Source organism: Megachile rotundata, chromosome 15, assembly GCF_050947335.1.
Source record: "Megachile rotundata isolate GNS110a chromosome 15, iyMegRotu1, whole genome shotgun sequence".
NCBI classification, from domain to species: Eukaryota; Metazoa; Arthropoda; class Insecta; order Hymenoptera; family Megachilidae; genus Megachile; species Megachile rotundata.
Genome location: NC_134997.1, coordinates 11,292,012 through 11,313,441, shown reverse-complemented (window position 1 = coordinate 11,313,441; position 21,430 = coordinate 11,292,012). Strand labels below are relative to the sequence as shown.

Below are 21,430 nucleotides of genomic sequence, written 5' to 3'. Positions count from 1 at the left end.
GTGTTTAGATATTATTTCTGACTGTACCACTTAGATATTATTTCTTACATTTTTATTCAGATGTTAGTTTAGGTGAGACGTGTTTAGATATTATTTCTGATGTTACTATTCAGATATTATTTTTTAAATTTTTATATAGATGTTATTTTAAGTTCCACTTATTTAAATATTATTGTACATGTTACTATTTAGATATCATTTTTTATATTTTTATTTAGAGGTTATTTTAAGTGTCACATGTTTAGACATTGTTTCTGATGTTAGCAATTAGATATTATTTTTTATATTTTTATTTAGAGGTTATTTTAAGTGTCACGTGTTTAGACATTGTTTCTGATGTTAGCAATTAGATATTATTTTTTATATTTTTATTGAGATATTATTTTAAGTGTCACATGTTTAGATATTATTTGATGTGTCACATGTTTAGAAATTATTTGATGTGTCACATGTTTAGAAATTATTTTAAGTGTCACATGTTTAGAAATTATTTGATGTGTCACATGTTTAGAAATTATTTTATGTGTCACATGTTTAGAAATTATTTTAAGTGTCACATGTTTAGAAATTATTTGATGTGTCACATGTTTAGATATTATTTTATGTGTCACATGTTTAGAAATTATTTTAAGTGTCACATGTTTAGAAATTATTTGATGTGTCACATGTTTAGATATTATTTTATGTGTCACATGTTTAGAAATTATTTTAAGTGTCACATGTTTAGAAATTATTTGATGTGTCACATGTTTAGATATTATTTTAAGTGTCACTTGTTTAGATATTATTTTAAGTGTCACGTGTTTAGAAATTATTTTAAGTGTCACATGTTTAGATATTATTTTAGGTGTCACATGTTTAGAAATTATTTTATGTGTCACATGTTTAGAAATTATTTTATGTGTCACATGTTTAGAAATTATTTTAGGTATTACGCGTTTAGATATTATTTTAGGTATTTAGATATTATCAGATACTTTAGTACAGCACATTTTACCAATAGTTTAGTTCAGAATCTCAATTTGTGGTCACGAGGGTTATAACACGCGAGGGAAAGTGCAGGTCAAACAGCGAAGCCCATAATTAAATCTGGAGTATCTGTATTTATTTCGATTGTAAAGGCGTGTAGTATTCGCTGACACACGAAAGAAGGTAATAAAGCTGGTGAAATTACGTTTCTCTTTCAACATCCCCCTCCTTCTGTTCGAATCTATATACTCTGTGTCTCTCCCAAGGATATTGATCAGAAATTTCCATCGAGTAATTTATTCTCTGATTGAAAAAGGATCCTGGAGATTCAAGTTCTCGTTGAATTTTGTTTCTTAACAGTGCATTTCGATGAATCACCACGCGTGATTAATTCGCGTTTGCATATTCCACGAGGGTGAAATTACGGAAATTGTTAATACGGGAAAACTGTAAAAGATTTAATTTCAGTATCAACTGCCGTGTCATTATTCAAATTGTACACTCGGCGATATAATTGGCGGGCAGATTGCAATAATTTAGCAAATAGCGTTCCTGTTGTTTCCGTAAGACCAGATTTCCAATTACCACTGTTCTGTTTCTCGCGCAACACCGATAATGATTGTGTCGGACAAATAAACGCTTCAAATTTTGTTTAACGATACGAGTACAGGTAATTAGCCGCTTAATAACGAATCGGAAGTGACAACTGTTCAATTTCTATCCTCATGACAGCATCAAAATCTTCCTTTCTTCGCCATTTCAAAATAATGAAACTCTGCATCCATGGAGATAGGAATACGGGAACACAGAAGAGTCGAAAAGAACCAGAAGAAAACACGATGTATGTAAAATTCAATCGTTTTATTAATTGACAAAGTGTTCATAATGGGCGGCGACGCTGTACACGCCAGCCACTCTATTTTAATACGTGTACTGCGATAACAAATATGTACACACGTAGAGTACGTAACAAACTAGTGATACACCTCGAGAATGATTAGGGAGGGGAAGGTAACCCGATAACGTTACTCCTGCTTCCGCCACAGGATCCTCGATTTTTCTCTCCATTGTTTTTACTCCTTATGTACAAACCACCCGCATGTGTGTATGTGTATGTATTGGCAACTAGAAGAGGACTTAAGGTCTAACCGTCACGCACGCACTCACCGTACACGCTTCTTTTCTCTGCGAGTAGCCATTTTGTACGCCGACCAAGCATGCAAGCCAGGCAGACAAGCGGACATACTGACATGATGGCCTTGTCTTCGAAACTGCACGTGCATCCACGTGAATGAACATGGAATGACGACACTTTTTCTAGGTGGACAGGAAGAAATAAGTATTTAACACATTCGTTGTTTGGTTACTGTATTCAGTATTGGTCATTGTGTGGGGATAAGATTTGTCGCTGGGTAACTATAATCACACTAAGTATGGACTAAGGGACTATGGCTATTAGTTAGTATTTGCTGAGGACTGTAGTTGTCTGTGGGCGTTTGCTGATGGTTTGAGCACTCACTGAGTACTGTGGGTAATTGTAGTCAATGTTTACTGAGGACTCATTGTGTTCTAAGGGTAGTTATAGTCATCCATTGCCAAGTACTGTGTATGCTAGGGGTAACTATAGTCATCCACACTGAGCACTCACTGAGTCCTAAGGGTAATTATAGTCACCCATTATCAAGTACTCTCTTTATGTCAGGAGTAACTATAGTCACCCATTACTGAGCATTCACTGTGTCCTAAGGGTAGTTATAGTCACCCATTACTTTATACTTGCCATGTACTGAAGATAGCTATAGTCACCCATTACTGAGTACTCTCTGTATGCTAAGGATAACTATAGTCACCCATTACTGAGCACTCACTGCGTTCCAATGGTAGTTATAGTCACCCATTACCTTGTATTTGCTATGTACTAAAGATAACTATAGTCACCCATCATTACCAAGTACTCTGTATGCTAAGGATAACTATAGTCACCCATTACTGAGCACTCACTGCATTCCTCAGGGTAGTTATAGTCACCCATTACCTTGTACTTGCCATGTACTGGAGGTAGCTATAGTCACCCATTACCAAGTACTCTCTGTATGCTAAGGATAACTATAGTCACCCATTCCTCAGCACTCACTGTGTCCTAAGGGTAGTTATAGTCACCCATTACTTTATACTTGCCATGTACTGAAGGTAGCTATAGTCACCCATTACTGAGTACTCTCTGTATGCTAAGGATAACTATAGTCACCCATTACTGAGCACTCACTGCATTCCTCAGGGTAGTTATAGTCACCCATTACCTTGTACTTGCCATGTACTGGAGGTAGCTATAGTCACCCATTACCAAGTACTCTCTGTATGCTAAGGATAACTATAGTCACCCATTACTGAGCATTCACTGTGTCCTAAGGGTAGTTATAGTCACCCATTACTTTATACTTGCCATGTACTGAAGATAGCTATAGTCACCCATTACTGAGTACTCTCTGTATGCTAAGGATAACTATAGTCACCCATTACTGAGCACTCACTGCGTTCCAATGGTAGTTATAGTCACCCATTACCTTGTATTTGCTATGTACTAAAGATAACTATAGTCACCCATCATTACCAAGTACTCTGTATGCTAAGGATAACTATAGTCACCCATTACTGAGCACTCACTGCATTCCTCAGGGTAGTTATAGTCACCCATTACCTTGTACTTGCCATGTACTGGAGGTAGCTATAGTCACCCATTACCAAGTACTCTCTGTATGCTAAGGATAACTATAGTCACCCATTCCTCAGCACTCACTGTGTCCTAAGGGTAGTTATAGTCACCCATTACTTTATACTTGCCATGTACTGAAGGTAGCTATAGTCACCCATTACTGAGTACTCTCTGTATGCTAAGGATAACTATAGTCACCCATTACTGAGCACTCACTGCATTCCTCAGGGTAGTTATAGTCACCCATTACCTTGTACTTGCCATGTACTGGAGGTAGCTATAGTCACCCATTACCAAGTACTCTCTGTATGCTAAGGATAACTATAGTCACCCATTACTGAGCATTCACTGTGTCCTAAGGGTAGTTATAGTCACCCATTACTTTATACTTGCCATGTACTGAAGGTAGCTATAGTCACCCATTACTGAGTACTCTCTGTATGCTAAGGATAACTATAGTCACCCATTACTGAGCACTCACTGCGTCCCAATGGTAGTTATAGTCACCCATTACCTTGTATTTGCTATGTACTAAAGATAACTATAGTCACCCATCATTACCAAGTACTCTGTATGCTAAGGATAACTATAGTCACCCATCATTCAGTACTTACTGTATCCCATAAGTAATTATAGTCACCCCTTACCCTGTGCTTGCTCTATACTGAAGGTACCTATAGTCACCCACTACTCATCCATTCTATGACCTTAATCACTACTCAGTGACTGCACAGTTCCCATAGTCCCCCATAATAGAGTCCTCCAGCTATCAATAGTCCCTCAGCCAACATGTGCCAAGTATAGCCATAGTCCTCTAAGGATGTGTGCTAAGGGTGACCCTACAGTTCCCACAAAGCTACCTATGATATATACAAAACTAACACGTATTTTAAATAAATAAAATTCTACGAAACACTAAGGAAACCTGTTGTACGTAGCCACAGAAGTTACAGTAGTCTGGTATGCCTATGTAGCGCATTAGCCGTTTGATAGAACACTGCTGTAGCAAGAGGGTTAGAAACGTAGGGCTTCTGATGCGATAGAGCGAAGTGCGAATAAGGGTTCGAATGAGGAAAATGTCTATGGGATTATGGGTAGATTGAATGGGTAAATAATCAATATAGAGAACGGTAGTAAAATGACTGAGGTGACTATGATTTGAAATAAAATGGCTTTCTCGAATCAAAGTGATATAAAAAGTTGAAAGGATGCCGTGCAGTTTCGGGACTCCATGTCTTAAGTAATCGAGTAGGCTGGACAGACGAAACTGGATTGGATTCGATCAAATATTCTGTATACTACTTTCGATAACCTGTCGGACGTCTTTAATATACGCACGAGATACAAACTTTCTAGGTCCCTGTATGCATACAACCTTACTCAAATGTACGCTCGAGGAATGGATTTTTGTCGATTAAAAATATGAGCCATTCGCTTACCAAGTGGTGATAACGAACGTTTCCTGGAAGCGAAAATTCTGAGCAAATTCAATGGATCAGTCGTAAAAACATGTTTTCGTATTTTCATTCAAACCTGGCAGTTATTTGTTTATATCGCACGAAAGCTCTTTTCGGGCTTGAAGTAACTCGTCAACATGAAGCTTTATGTCATCATTCAAATGTCACTCTTTATTTAAAGGAAATAAAAAACGGATAACGTTTTGCTAGCTTCAAACTTGATGTTCAATTTTGGGGATCAGTGCTGGGCAACTGCACATCGATGATACAGCAGACTCTCGTTATATTTCCACTTTTGTACCTTCTGTAACACGTATTGCGTTAATTCACGCGATAATTAGCTACGCATTAGGTCACTGAATGTCGGATAATCTACGCGTTTCGTCACGTTCGCTATCTACGTTAAATCTCGGTGCATTGAATCACGATACGTTCTTCACACATTACTGCCTGTTAATATCCCGTGTGTTCATAAATCATCAAACACTCCCAGAGCGAGAATCAGCTCCTACGGCAATATAACGAGACTCACCTGTATCTACTCACTTATCACTAACGCCATAAGTTCTTCACCGTGCACACCCACCACAAAAAACTAGCATAACCTGCTCCTCGCTCCTTCCACCTCCACCATTATCACACTGAAATCTTTGTAACTCAAGAACATCACAGCCCATGAAACTCAACAATGAAACAAAAACGACGGGGTCCGGTTTTCACGCAGTCAGTTGGCAGTCTCACCTGGTAGGCCCATGGCTCACCGTATAAAATGCGGGTACACATCATGTGGAATACTGTCGACGACGAACACAATGATGAACAAGACACCGTTTAAAGGAGGTCGCGACTGAACGTTGAGGGAAGAAAAGCGACGGACGAGCTTTGAACAAGTAATAACCTCTAGCCCGTAGGACCCCAGAGTCTAGGGACTCGGCGGGTCTCAAAGGGACACGAATTCGTGCGGTGGTTGGATGATTCGTGGCGGTGGCGGGGGCGACAGTCGCAAATCGACGTCCGTGAGCGAGAACGCGGAGCTCCCGTTGGCGGTGACACGGGGCCCCATATTGTCGTAGGGGGAACAGAGGTCGCTCGAGCGCAGCGCTCGTCGCGGTAGCGTCGCGAAGCTGGAGACGCTGCTTGCGGATGGTAAGGCTGAGGTGGTTTTGCATACGGCACCGCTGCCGTGAACGGGGATGTCAAGCAAGTCGGGGTAACAACGATCCGAAGAGTCCTGGGGCATGGACACGGAGATGAAGATGTTCCCGAAGATGCCAGCGGGCAGGACGCCGCTGGTGAACTCGGGGGGCGGTGGCGGGAACATGGCGCTGCACGGAACGGCCCTCATGACGTTCACGGAGCCGCTGGTGACTTCTGGACGCAGTCTCTCGACGGTGACCGTGGCTGCATTCATGGGGTCGCAGATAGACCCTCGTTCCGCCAGCTCCAGATCGCCCGTGCTGCAAGCCTCCACCAGGCTGCCGTGGCCGCTGCCTCTGTCGTTGCTGTTCCCTGGGGTCGTCGTGGTCACCGAAAGGTCCAGAAGCTTCTTCTCCTGGTCACCGAAGCTGGTGCTGCCTTGGAGCTTCACCTTCTCGCGCGCACTGTGTCGACGAGTCCCACCGCACACGCACAGCGCCAGTAATACCGCGGATATCGAGGCGCACAAGGCTGCAGCACCACCGCCCGCTAAACTGACCCACAACAACCAATTGTCGCTCTGGGAGAGCGTGGGTGCCGTGTACACTCGCGGGATCGCCACACTGACAGTGTCCCTGGCTAGTCCCGCGATGTTCTTCGCGAAACAGGAGTACTCCCCAGCGTCGCCGTCGCTGGCGTTGTAAACCGTCAGGTTGTTCCACCTGTCGGTCATCCTGGCCGTAGGCCGCTCGTTGTAGCTGCCGAAGTCCGAAGTCGCGTACGCGACGTACGTCCCTGAATAAGTCTGTTCGGTCAGTTTGGTTGCGTTCACCGGGCCGCCGTTCAGCTGCCACCACACTTCCGGCTCCGGATCACCCGTGGCCAAACAGGCCAGGCTAAGGTTCCCGTTCGTCTCCTCCTGGATGCTGCTGGCTAGCACGAACACTTCCGGCTCACAGGCGAACTCCACGGGTTTCACGTCCTCCCACTTGCGACCCTCCAACCGTAACGGCGATGAACACACTTGAGGCACGGAGTATAGTTTGCTGGGCGCGTCCGGGATCAGCCAGGTTCGAAAGTCCCGTAGTCTGCAATCGCAGCTCCACTGATTCCCGTCCAACGTGAGGGTTTTCAAACGCGGCAGATTCGAGATCACCGACGCCTCCAGATATTCCAACTGATTTTGATCCAGCCTCAACGACTCGAGTCCCGTGAGGTGGATAAATGCTTCCCCGTGGATCTCCGACAACGCGCACCTCTGCAACTCCAAGTTCCGCAGGTGCTGCAGAACGGGGAACTGATGGCTCTTCAGGACTTTCAGAGGATTGCCGCTTAAAATTAGTATTCTCAGTCTTTCGTTGCCCAAGAACGTGCCTGGCTCCAGGCTCCTCACGTGGTTGTCCGACAGGTCGATCTCCACCAGGATCCTCATGTCCCTGAACGAGTCCGCGTGGATCTGGTGTATCCCGGCGTTCCTCAGGAACACCCTCTGCAGGTTCAGCAAACCCGACCGCTTGAACACCTCCGACTGCAACGCGGGAATTTTGTTCCCAGACAGATCCAGCACTTGCATGTCGGGATCCAGCGACGCCGGCAGCGAAGTTAGGCCAGCATCCGGACACAGAGCGGACTTCTTGCCGGACGTCCACTTGCATCGACACACCGCCGGACAGTCGGTCCAATCCGGGAACGCGGCTGCTCGTGACAGCAAGGCGAACGTGCCCAGGAGGAAGAAGAGGGATAGCAGGATGCGCCCTCGCAGAGGGTGGTGCTTTGGCCCTAACATGCCACAGCTTCCGTTTCTCTTCTGCTGCTGTTATTCGCTCCTATGGATCCTCCCTCCGCTGTTTAGAGGTCTACGAACACAGAGAGACGTTTATAGCAGAATATTTATTCGAGATAGCTTGACATCATAGGGCTGATATGGTCAAAATGGAGGACATGTGATAAATTATGGTGAAGTTTTAATATGATACATGTGAAGCTTTCAGTATACGTAAAATAACATGGCTATCAGTTGTGTGCAATTTGGACTATTTTTGCGATGACCTTGAAAATGAAACACATGCGCAGTACGTAACGGAACGCGATAATTATGCGCAGTAAAGTGTTTGTGCCTCGTTATAATAGTTTCTAGTATGGTACATAGTTAGAAGTGGTTAACGAGTAAATTTAATGATTAATTATTAAATTCAGTTAATCAGTTTCACTAGTTATGGTAGTTTCTGAAGTTTCCATGAATTTTATTAATAAATCTGGGCACGTTTGAGCATTGTCGATAATAAATGTAACATTTCACGATGGAAAGTTTCTTACGCGCATACAGGGTGACCCATTTTAATTGTAGCCCCTCGTATCAATTCTCGAAACTTCTTGAACAACGTACACGCACATAATGCTTCATACATTGATTGCACGTATACCGGCACTTTTTATTCTGTTTCTTGCCCGTTGTAGGCGTGCCTTCAACGTCACTGAATAATCGATAAACATGATAGATGAATATTTTCGGGAATTCCAATGGAACCGTCGTACTTATTATGTCGAGTCGAGAATCTTTCTAAAGTATCTGACCGTTACTCAAAATTTCTGCTCCTTTTTTACGCGTTCAAATTTTGTCAATGGAGGTACCATTTCCAGATTGCTATACACAAGTTCCAACAGGATAAAAGCGGCTGCCTTTGCATTATTCTGCATCCCAGAACGTTCAAAACAAACCGAACTAAACTTTTCGAACAAAGAAACGGAACGAGCGTGCCGTGGAAGGCATCTTTTTTTTATTCTTTCGTGCGTCTTTTTATTTTCCCGTAGAAAACAAGGAAACTAATTAACGAATTTTTCACGGTACAACGTAACGATCGGAGGCTTCGGGGATTAAAGGACGTCGGGACGACGAAACGTGTTTGACGATTCGAATTAATCGTTTCGAAAGTTGTACATATATGCAGATCGCAGTTTCGGATGTGAGCGTGTAAAATTACGCGTGATAATTTCCGGATTAACACGCTCTCCGTGACACCGTTCGCTCGTTAGAGACAAAACGTCGCTACTTAACACGTTATTGTGCACCATTGACTGAACAACACACGTATTCGTTAAATTTTAACGGGTCTCCGGGACGAAACAATTAAGTAAACAAGCGACGAAAATGACGTATTTTATACGTGCACCCGCGGTAATTGTCCCATTCTTTTATTCATATTTGTATCATAACGCGAATTGAATTTATTTATTTAAGATCCGCGATTCACGGGTTTGATAAGTGTAATATCGTACAATACCGTTGTATCGGAATTGTTTTACGGGACACTCGATGTATCTTTTTATTGTAGCGCAGTTTGATATTTAATTCACGTGGAAAATAAATCACGAATTTTATTTTTAATGGCCTCAATTTTACGGACGCTCATGTTTTTTTTATTAATAAAAGTATTTCAACACAAATGCTTACTTTCAAATTTTTATCCCGACGCGAACATTTAAATTGACGCTCTCTGAACAGGTTTAATTGTATTTTAACTTTCAAAAACATTGTTGCTCCAATTATAATAAATACAAACGTTCAGCATGTGTGCAAATGTTACAATTGTCAGTTTCATTTTTAATTTTTATTCAGTTGAAAAAATATTCACACTCGAAATTAGTTGAAGGAAATTTCCAAGCGGATGCAAATTTTAATAGATATCAAAATTATCATACGTGTCATAATTTCAAATTTTTGTCGCAATCAGAATTTAAAATGAGGGATTTTATTTGAAGATTCTAATACGATGCTGGGTTTAGGAAGACAGTTGTAAACGCGGCTTAATGCAAATTTTTTAGGGGTGAGATTGTTTGATAAAATTTAATAATAGATGAAATAAAGGAGAAGATGAATATTTTGAGACTTTTGTGATTTCTTAAATATTTCTTTTGAAAAACAACAATTGTAAACGCGGCTTAATGCAAATTTTTATACAAGCAATATTATTTAATAAAATTTAATAATTGATGAAATGAAACAGAAGATGAATATTTAGAGACTTTTGTGATTTCTTAAATATTGCTTTTTAAAAACGACAATTGTAAACGCGGCTTAATGCAAATTTTTATACAAGCAATATTATTTAATAAAATTTAATAATTGATGAAATAAAAGAGAAGATGAATATTTGAGACTTTTGTGATTTCTTGAATATTTCTTTTTAAAAACGACAATTGTAAACGCGGCTTAATGCAAATTTTTTACAGCTCCAATTTTTTAAATAAAATTTAATATTTGATGAAATAAAAGAGAAGATGATTGAGCTTTTTCCTTGAGTATTTCTTTTGAAAGACAATTGTAATCGCGGCTTAATGCAAATTTTTCCCAGGTGAAATAATTTAATAAAATTTTATAAAAGAGAAGATGTTTTGAGAATTTTTCTTAAATTCCCTTGAAAGTGTAAACGCGGTTTACTGCAAATTTCGTACAGGATTATTTAATGAAATTGAATAAATCATGAAAGAGAAGATGATTTTTTCTTTTGAAAGAAGTTTTGAATCAAAATGAAGGATAATAGAGATATAATTAAAAGCAACCGTTTAAACGAAGAACAATAGAGGAAAGTGCTGATAATGCGTAGAACGAAGGAAGCCATAACGTTCGTTATACAATTACCATTTACCTAGAAAGCTGATATAATTAATCAGAGGATTATGAACAGTGTCTGAAACCCTCCTTTAATAAATACCTAAATACTTTGAGACCGTAATGGCACGATAATTTATTTAACCGATCACGAAATATTAATGACGATGCAATCCAAATGAATTCGTGAAACATTTTGAACTATATTTCCCGGTTCGAGTTCACATTAAGTGGAGAGAATATGAATAACGAAATATCGATAAATACGTTGCCCTCCACGCGTGTTCCGAACACGCAAAGATCAAAGTATCGAATTTATGGAAGGATAAAAGTTGTAGCTTCTATGCACCTTATGCACGGGATCGATACGCGCCGTTGTGCAAATATTTTTCGAATACTGGCCGAAAGAAAATTTAATTAAAATAAAAAGAAAGCAACTCTCGCGATATCGAAAATTTGTTTTCATCGGAAGTAGTGTTATTCTCGAATAACTTTAACAGTTTTTATTAAAGGAGAAAATTCTTGCTGCGTTTAAATAAACTCGGTAACTTATTCAGGACATTAAATTCTGGAAGTTTAGCGGAGAAAAGTCGATCTATAAAATATGCAAACTACCAATTACCGTAATACTTTGCCGGAGCAAATAATTTGTCGAATATAGACTTAGTCATTAAAATTTACATTATCTTTCGTTAATCCGTTTCATAACTGAATCTAACTCGGCTATACAACATAAGCGAACCAATCAAAACGTCTCTTCAACGAAACAAATCCGTAACTTACTCAGGGATGCTCCCAAAGTTCAAAACGCGTTTAATACGGGAGCATGAATGATTATCGATCACTATCTCCGACTAGTATTACACGAAATATAATAATTAACGAAGGCCTATTCATAAAAATCCTTCATTCACCGGGCGAAAAATAATTGAAGGACCAGCTACTTTTAGCGTTGCAAATCTCGGATAATTAACAACCCCGTTCATTGAAGTTCTTTCTCTCCGGCCCTAGATTTTCTAAATCCAAAACTTAGATTCGAATAAATTGCTAGTCAAGGAATATTTGATTAAAATTGTAAGAAAGGCGGAATAAAATAAATCTGAAATAATAAATGACCTCGATCCATAAAAATTCTCCGCGTGATTTTGAACCTAAAGCAAGCTGAATTTATGGACCTAATCCAAAGCGACATTTACATACCACCCAACAAAACAGATTTATAACCTGTTTAAAGCTATCAAAATGTCCCTACAGAGTTCTATAAATTTGAAATAATGACCTCGATAAAATGTATGCGAGTTTTTTAAGGAGAAACCACAAACGTAATCCAAGACATCCCATAGGACAACAAAGGTTCATAACCTATTCAAAGACGTTCCAGCAGCGTTCAAACGTCCCTGCGAGTATAAATATTGCAAGAACGAGGTGCCGAACGGATATCGAAGAAAGCTGGTTGTGTATCTAAGCAAAAATAATGCAGTGCTTACACTTACTTGAACGTCTGCTTTGGCCGCCACTAAGCATGCCGTCTGCGAATCTGAATGGAGCCGTCATGCTTGCGTGGACGCTTCCATTGTTTCTCGGGGACTTTCATTTCGCCGACCAGGCTCCTTGGTGCATCACAAAGCCATTGTTGCCCGTGACTTCTTAGATTTCATTCTGATTAAGTGCACCGGCCGTGCACGTTGGCCCACTTGTCGACCCGTTTCCTCCTCTACCATTAATCTGGAAGAAAAACAACGATCCTCTAATCCGGAAATTATATAACCTCGAGGAGCGTCCCTTATCTCGAGGGCCGTCACCCCGGTGTTCGATTGCCCCGTGTGCGCCGAAAACGGCAACGAGCGTGCGGAAACAACGTGGTTGTAAGCGCCAGCCATACTTCTCCGACCCAGCTTCCGGCTGCTCTCCGCGTTAAGGTATATTAATTGCTGACGTCCGCTAATGGTATGCTCGCGTAACGCCCGGCGAAATTTATATCGATCATAAATTAGCGAGAAAGTCGGCCGGGAGCGTGGCCGATTACCGTGTCCCCGAATCGGAGGACGTAAGTCTGGCGAGGATCACCGGTAAACAAGAGATCGAAAGAAGAGGAAAAAGGATCGGCGGTTAAGAACGGTCGATTGCTCGAAATCGAGCCCGGTGACGGGTCGTCGTTGCATCGTGTACGCGTCACTCGACTCCCCCAGAGCGAGCTTTCGAGTGCATCGACCGCGGCAAATTCGCTTATACACGTACTTGCATGAATCTGCGGATGCGACGAAAAATCCGTACGCTCGCTTGGTCGACCAATCGCGACGACGCTTAGTGGCTCGTTGAAAAGTTAAACGCGAGAGAGCACACTGTTTTCGCAGTCCGTCTTGTTCAGCTGGTTTGAGCAGAGAAACGATCCGGTGTCCTTTTGTTTATTCTCCGGCGGGAGGTTGGCTTCCTGGATCAGTACTCGCGGCACGAACGAGAGGACACCACTCGAGATCACGCAGGGGTGGCGGTTCGGGTCGCGAATCGAAGGGCAACGCGAGCAGAAGCGTGTAGGAGCGTAGTAACGTCACCGATGCACTTGTCAGCTTCCTCTCCACGCGCCTAGTCCCGAGCGTGCGAGCGTATGTTTGCCCGTTCTCGCGAGAGGACATCCCCCACCTGAGCCGCGGGGTCGTCGACTGGCATCGACGAGTACTTTTCTATTATCCTCTCGGGTCGATCAATCAATCTCGCCGCTGGAGACCCGACGACGACGACAAGCACCGAACACCTTTCCCGTGGAAACGCGAGCGTCGAGGATGCTGCGTCGCTCCATCGAACACTTTCATCCCCCCGGCGAGCGTTTCTCCGCTCGAACTGGCCCGAGCACGATCACACGCGACATGCACGATTACCGAGGCACACGCTTCTCCGTACGGCTCGAAACTTCCGCCGGATTAATAATCCTCGCGATCGTGTCACGCACACGCCACAGAAACCTGCAGATTTGCCGCAGAGGCCAGCGACACGATGCCACCTCCGTATCCCCGTGTCTGTTCCTCTCGCTACCCCCTCTACACCCTCTAACCCCCTCTACCGTCAGAACTCTCCCTCCCGGTGGTCGTTTCGCCGCCCTCTCGCTCGCTCGTTGCCCCTCGCTGTCCCATTTCGGCTCCCTTGCCGCAGACCCGTTCGCGGGCAGCACCGTCGAATTCTGGTTCAATGAAACTTATTCCCCTTTGCTCGACCCCTCTCGCTATATAGCCTACCCTCCTCTGCCCTTTGGCGCTCGCCACAACCCCCAAGTACATTAGAATCGTCCAATCGCCGGATCTGGACACCTTTCGGTTTCACCGGTGATTGCGTTTCGTGACAGCGCGACGCCGGTACTTTATGGGGGTGGAAATAGAAATCCATGGGGGGAAGATGCAATCGGAGATGGAATAAAAACTATCGATTCGACGAACGATGCTACGGCAGAGTACGGACTTATCGACGGAAGCGAATCCATGGTGGCGCTGTGAGTCAGAGGGTTCTGTGGATAAAAGGGAACTCTTGTGGTCGTTTCTTCGAAACACGCGCCACAAGATGACCTCTGGATACCAAAAAGTCACTGCGATGGCGCATTTTTTACACGTTTAATTATACAAAATAATTACAGCAGTTAGATCAGAAAACATGGAATGTAGACTTGCACTAGAAGTCAACTTGGGCGCACTTACCATGATTTTCATGAGGATGAGGGTTGACGCTTCTTTTTGAGAATGTGGTAGAAAGAGTTCGTTCATTTAGATGGACTATTGGTAGAGTAAGTATACTAGATGGTAGCAAGGAGTTAGATTACAGGGATGTAATAGATTGCTAGGACGCTGATAAAGCAGAAGGGGTAGTTCATAGACTGCAAATTGTAGAATAGTAAGTCTGAACATTAACACTTTTTGACTAGTTTAGGTACTGGAGCTTATCACTAATTCTGTGTAATCAAGACTACTGGTAGCCTATTGTCGTATCAGTGTAATAACACTAGTGTGGACTAGTGTATACAGTGTATACATGACATAATTTGTTAGTGTGACCTGATCATCAGTATAATTGCACAACTACTAATGTATCAATACTAGTGTATGCTACCTATGTGACCACAATTATAATTCTATTCATCTTCCAGAACTATATCAATTAGAGTACTCTATCAGTGTGAAGTCTATCAATAACCTCCCTTAATTATACCCCAGTACCAAGTATTGGTATACTCTATCATAGTCAAACTATAACCTTCTGCAGTATATGTGTAACGACTCTGGAACCTAAGTTCAGTTTGTACCAGGGCTAATATACTGAATCTAGCCATAAACATGTCATCAGTGTGACCTAACCTTAAGGTAAATTTATCAATAATCTTGCTCCAGTATTTCAAGTACCAATAACTCTTCATAACCAGTCCAATATACCAGAACTATGTGGCAATAAACCTCTGCCAATAACCCATCAATTCCAATATACAGCACAGTATCAATGCACCAGAACGTACCTCATAAACATCAATAACTATATAAATAATGAATAAACTCTTACAAACCGTATAAAGAAATATAAACTACACATAAAGCAGAAAAGGATGTGGATGCAAAGATAATGGGACGTGTCCTATGGTACAGAAAATAGGGATTTCGATTTTGCCACTTGCTTCTACGTTTTCAGCATTTTATTACAAGAATATAGTATAAACTTTCGCTCGATAGTGTGTACGTGTATATACGTATGCATGTGGATGTAAACATGTATCTGTATTCATGTAGATATGTATGTGTGACTCGGGTGTGTAGCGTGGTTCCATCACGCATGAATCTTGTTCATTATGTTTTTTTTTTTATACATATAGAATCTCGCGTCGCTCTTTACCGCCATTCATTTATATCTCCCGAAACCCACCCCCTCGGTAGCAACACCGACGACCCCCATTGGACGCAGGCCACGATAGTCATAGCTTTCTTCGATAGTTGATCGATATACGTATAATAATATATCTTGCGTTTAATCTTACGTTTACCTTATCTCCGCTAAATTGTTACTCTATATATATGTATATATATAGGTATATCTTCTGTGTCTGTTGTATGTCTGTGTCTGGGTCATTTTTGTTCACGTTACTGGAAACATACTTGGCAAATTCACGTCTAATAGTTACAACGAAGCATTTTTTATCTTTCTTCTTCTGGTATTTTTTTTTTACCTGTCTCTTGTCATTCACTCACGGTCTCGCACACATTCTCTCAAAGACGCACGCCGCGATCAGCACGATCGAATCGATCATATTATCATTTTTTTTTTTTCATCTTTTAATTGATATGTCAGTGGGTTCCTATCCTCTTAACAGCGTAGTTCCAGCTCGTCCCAGGGAAAGCGTAGTTAACTGCGAATCGTCCCCGTCGCTCGTCACGGGGTTATTTCCAGCTATTGGCTGAAACACACAGTCAGATATCAGTTTCTTTATTCTTAATATTCTACTATTCGGAGAACGGGTCAAGTCCACGAATACGGAAGAAAATGGAACGCTCATGAATTTTATAATCGGACACTTAATTTTGGTACGGTTAACCCCCTTTTGAATGAACTTTCCGAATTTTTGGAAAACATATCAAATGAAGTTTTGTATATTGCAGATTTATTTAGAAGAAAATCTTTCAACTTATAATATTATAAGATTTCAATAAAATTAAAATTAAGATGCTTATTAAAATCTAATGTGTATTTTCTTATAATATTACGAATAATATGTTCTCTTCTTATATTGCAATTTCCAGTGCATGACCATAAAATGCATACCAACACAAAAATGATAAATAATGAAACAGATATTGAATACAATCTTCTCTGACAAATATTTATCCGTTATAACATCCTCTCCCTATATTGCAATTTCCAGTGCGTGACCGTAGAATGCAAAGCAACTCAAAAAATGATAAATAATGAAACAGGTACTGAATACAATCTTCTCTGACAAAAATTTATCCGTTATAACATCCTCTTCCTATATTGCAATTTCCAGTGCGTGACTGTAGAATGCAAAGCAACACAAAAAAATGATAAATAATGAAACAGATATTGAATACAATCTTTTCTGACAAAGATTTATCCCTTATAATATCCTCTCGCTATATTGCAATTTCCAGTGCATGACCATAAAATGCATAACAACGCTAAAAATAATAAACAATCAATATATATATTAAATCTAATCTTCTCTGACAAAAATTTATCCATTATAGTATCCTCTCCCTATATTGCAATTTCCAGTGCATGACCATAAAATGCATAACAACGCTAAAAATAATAAACAATCACTATATATATTAAATCTAATCTTCTCTGACAAAAATTTATCCATTATAGTATCCTCTCCCTATATTGCAATTTCCAGTGAATGACCATAAAATGCATAACAACGCTAAAAATAATGAACAATCAATATATATATTAAATCTAATCTTCTCTGACAAAAATTTATCCATTATAGTATCCTCTCCCTATATTGCAATTTCCATTGCATGACCATAGAACGCCTACCAACACAATGATAAATAATAAAATAGATATTGAATACAATCTTCTCTGACAAATTATCCATTTAAATACCCTCTCCCTATATCGCCGGTCTAAAAGTACCAAGTCTATATTACACACCCGCACTAAATCATTATCGCACTCCAATACCATGTGATTATTCCCGTTAACCATCAGCCTTACCCTTTAATCAACCCCTATCTCAAAATCAGCACAAGCCGTTCAATTTATCACCAACCTGAATCTACGCGTCTAAAGTGAACGATAAAAAACAGCAAACATTTAGAGACAACAAAATGGTAAAATGAACGTATCAGTGTGGACTTTTCCCGTTTCGGAAAGCAGCCTTTCATACCTTTGTAATATATGTCCCTATTCATCGTCGGGCAGTTCTTCGGTCCCTAAAGAGCAAGAAGTTCGACACAATTAGTTCTGATTGTACGGTTCAAAGCTCACGCTCTCTGTCTCTCACTTTATGGCAGCTCTTTTATGCCCGTTTCTATCTCACTGCATTTATGTATGCCATTGCGTACCTGAACATTAAAGTCGATGTTCGTTCGAACGGGACGATGATGAAGAGGCTGCGGGGGTCTGAAATTATTCCCAAGCGGCGAGTTCGGATGCTCCTTGTCCCCTTGCATCAATTGTCGCAGGGCGAGAAGCTGAAATGATAAACAACGGAACGATCGAGGTGAATGCGACACACTTTTTTGTTATTTCACCGCAATTTTAGCGCTTTCAATTGGTGCGGGGCAAATTGTGGGTTGATTCGGGCGCTGTTGAGCACTCGACAATGGGGTGAATTGCTATATAGATGAACTTTTAAGGGATTTTTTAGAGATTCGTTTTGGAGTTTTGGGAAGTGAAAGAAAATTTTTACATATTTTTAAATTGGCGAAGTTTCCAGTTTTATTTTATTAATTACTTAAATTAAATTTCTTAAAAGGTAAGAAGCTAGATTAAAAATCTAGTGACCGTATGTAACACCCTAGAAATTTCATAATCCCACTATAATGTTTAAAAGAATGTTAAAATTGATAAATAAATAAACATCGAATCAAGATAACGGACATCATCGAGTGAATAAAACGACATCAATCAAACCAGTGTTAAATAGAAATTTTGCAAACGTTGTTCAGTGTCGAGAAAAAAAGGAGCAATCAATTTCCGCGCGAGGTTTCACGCGTGCCGACAAAAACACAACACGGGACATTGTATCAAAAAAAAAGTTTAACCCGGAAAATTTATCGGAGCGATCTCGATGAAGCTCAGGTCGATGATTTCTGGTCGAGTATCTGGGGACGAAAAAACCGGGGGTGGTTGAACGGTCAGGATGCATTTTTAATAAATTTATCGAGCGAGGCAACGGTGGCGTGCGAGGAATTATACTTGCTAAAGCGGAGAATCCGTGGCTAGTATTTTTCGGGACAAACTAGCCTGAACGACATCAAAGGGATGCAAAATAAGCGAACACACAATGTGTTGTTCGTTACCTCGGGAAAAGGGGGACGGGAGAAAAAAAAAATCCGCGAGGGAAACCACGATGCTGCGGCGCGACGCGTGTATCGAATATTTTAAAGCTTATCGCGCCCTGTTTAAAGTGAAAACACACCCCCGGCGATCCATATTTATAGACGATTTTCTTCCGACTGCAATCTTCGTGGGAGAGAAACTTTTTCGTTTCCACGTATTTCATGGGGAGACACGTTTCTTATTGGGTAATATCGGAATTTGCGTATCAGGGATGTAGAAGTGTTTTTTATGGGCAAGATGTGGTGGCAATTTGGGGATATGGGGAATTCGGAAATGGATGAATTGGGGTGGAAGGGTGAGGAATTTGGGGTGGAGAAGTTGGGAATTTTAATTTGGGGAGGTAGAAATTGGGGAATGTTGATTTTAGGGGTGTAGGATCGGGGAATTTTTAATTTGGGGGTGTGGAAAATGGGGAATAGTAATTTTGGAGGTGTAGAAATTGGAGTGTAATAATTTTGGAGGTGTAGAAATTGAGTAATTTTTATTCTGGGGTTGTAGAAATTAGGGAATTTTAATTTTGGGGGTGTAGAAGTTGAAGAATTTTTAATTTGGGGAGGTAGACATTGGGGAATATTAATATAAGCCCTAGTTCCATATAGCCTTAGTTCCAAATAGCTCTAGTTCCAAATATTCCTAGTTCCAAGTATCCCTAGTTCCAAGTATCCCTAGTTCCAAACACCACTAGTTCTAAATATCCCTAGTTTCATATAGCTTCAGTTCCAAATAGCTCTAGTTCCAAATATTCCTAGTTCCAAACACCACTAGTTCTAAATATCCCTAGTTCCATGTAGCCTTAGTTCCAAATAGCTCTAGTTCCAAATATTCCTAGTTGCAAATATTCCTAGTTCCAAGTATCCCTAGTTCCAAACACCACTAGTTCTAAATATCCCTAGTTCCATATAGCCTTAGTTCCAAATAGCTCTAATTCCAAATATTCCTAGTTGCAAATATTCCTAGTTCCAAGTATCCCTAGTTCCAAACACCATTAGTTCTAAATATCCCTAGTTCCATATAGCCTTAGTTCCAAATAGCTCTAATTCCAAATATTCCTAGGTGCAAATATACCTAGTTCCAAGTATCCCTAGTTCTAAACATCACTAGTTCTAAATATTCTCAGTTCCAAAAATCTCTAAATTCCAAAATTGCTACTTCCAAATATGCTTAGTTTCAAAAATCCCTAAATCCAAACATTCCTAGTTCCAAAAACCCCTAGTTCCAAAATATCCCCAGTTCCAAACTGCCCCTAGACCCAAAATATCCCCAGATATCAATATCCCAATATCCCTAGATCCCAATTTCCCTGGATCCAAATATCCTTAGATCCAAATATACCTAGTTACAAAAGTCCCTAGATTCCACTTTCCCTAACCTTCAATGTACTATCCCTAGATCTCTATTCCTAGATATCTATAACTCTACACTCCTATATCCGTGAATATTTATATCCCTAGATCCCCATATCCCTATACACAAGTAATCTTACTTTTATTCTACGCAATTATTGTTAATCACAGTTGCTAGTAAAAATTTCAGCATATCGAGGTCACCTACATAAATTCGAAAGTTTCCATACATGGAAATATTTTTCACGAACAATTTAGCGAATTGCGATGTCGTAGGTTAGCGATATATTTGCAGCGGAGCGATTCTGTCTGGTTTCGAGTACCTACACAGCGCGGCAATATGAAATTTTTACGATCTGACAGAAAAATAACGCGAACGAGAATGCAAAAATAATTGACCGGCAGTGTAAACGATTTTTTGAACGATGCACCGGCTGTCGTTTGCCGTGTCTCTGCGATCCATCGTACGCGGAAATGACGCGACTGCAATCTCAATTGCATCTCGAGCATGATTTTTCAAAACGTTTCAGTCGACTGGACGGATGGCATTTTCATTCGAGGCATAATGGATATCTGGCAGCGGATCAATCAGCCAAATGGATCGTTTACATGCGTCCGATTTCCGGCACGCTCGAAAATCAAAAAATCCGAACAGTCGTCCGTTTGTCCCGGCTCGTCGCGTATTTACGACTAGCCTTCCTGTTTTAATATTACTCCGAACGGAGTAGAAAGGACGCGCTTTATCGCCGGGAAAATACCGAGACTTGTCGAGCGAAAAAGTTGAAATTACTATATTAATCAAAATTTCAATATTTCTAGATTAGAATATCTCTAGTTTCCAAATTCCCTAGTTCACAAATTCTCTAGTTCCCAAATTCCCAGATTCTAAATTTCCCAAATTCCAAATTCCTCAAATTCCGAATTCCCCAAATTCCAAATTCCCAAATTCCGAATTCCCCAAATTCCAAATTTCCAAAATTCCAAATTCCCCAAATTTCAAATTCCCCAAGTTCCAAATTCCCCAAATTCCAAATTCCCCAAATTCCAAATTCCCCAAATTCCAAATTCCCCAAATTCTAAATTCCCCAAATTCCAAATTCCCCAAATTCCGAATTCCCTAGATTCCAAATTTCTCAGATCCTGA

The 21,430-nt window shown here is 40.8% G+C and overlaps 2 protein-coding genes across 6 annotated transcripts in view; both read right to left on the bottom strand.

Moving 5' to 3' along the window:
• Nucleotides 1-1,815: 1,815 nt before the first annotated feature.
• LOC100880904 (uncharacterized) lies at nt 1,816-13,892 on the bottom strand. The gene is made up of 3 exons (XM_076540026.1): nt 13,124-13,892; nt 12,379-12,610; nt 1,816-8,132 (listed from the first exon to the last, which is right to left on the bottom strand). Exon 3 carries the CDS (start codon nt 8,060-8,062, stop codon nt 6,080-6,082), a length of 1,983 nt encoding a protein of 660 aa, XP_076396141.1. The 5' UTR covers nt 8,063-8,132; nt 12,379-12,610; nt 13,124-13,892; the 3' UTR covers nt 1,816-6,079.
• A 1,641-nt stretch (nt 13,893-15,533) lies between these two features.
• Nucleotides 15,534-21,430, bottom strand: part of CARPB (Carbonic anhydrase-related protein B) — a 40,980-nt gene continuing 35,083 nt past the window's right edge. For all 5 annotated transcript variants that reach the window (XM_012286056.2, XM_012286057.2, XM_012286058.2 and 2 more), the window contains 3 exons: nt 17,944-18,072; nt 17,766-17,811; nt 15,534-16,307 (listed from right to left, as the gene is read on the bottom strand). In XM_012286056.2, the coding sequence (XP_012141446.1) occupies nt 16,291-16,307; nt 17,766-17,811; nt 17,944-18,072 (192 nt within the window). In that variant the 3' untranslated portion in view covers nt 15,534-16,290. The remainder of the gene's footprint in view (nt 16,308-17,765; nt 17,812-17,943; nt 18,073-21,430) is intronic.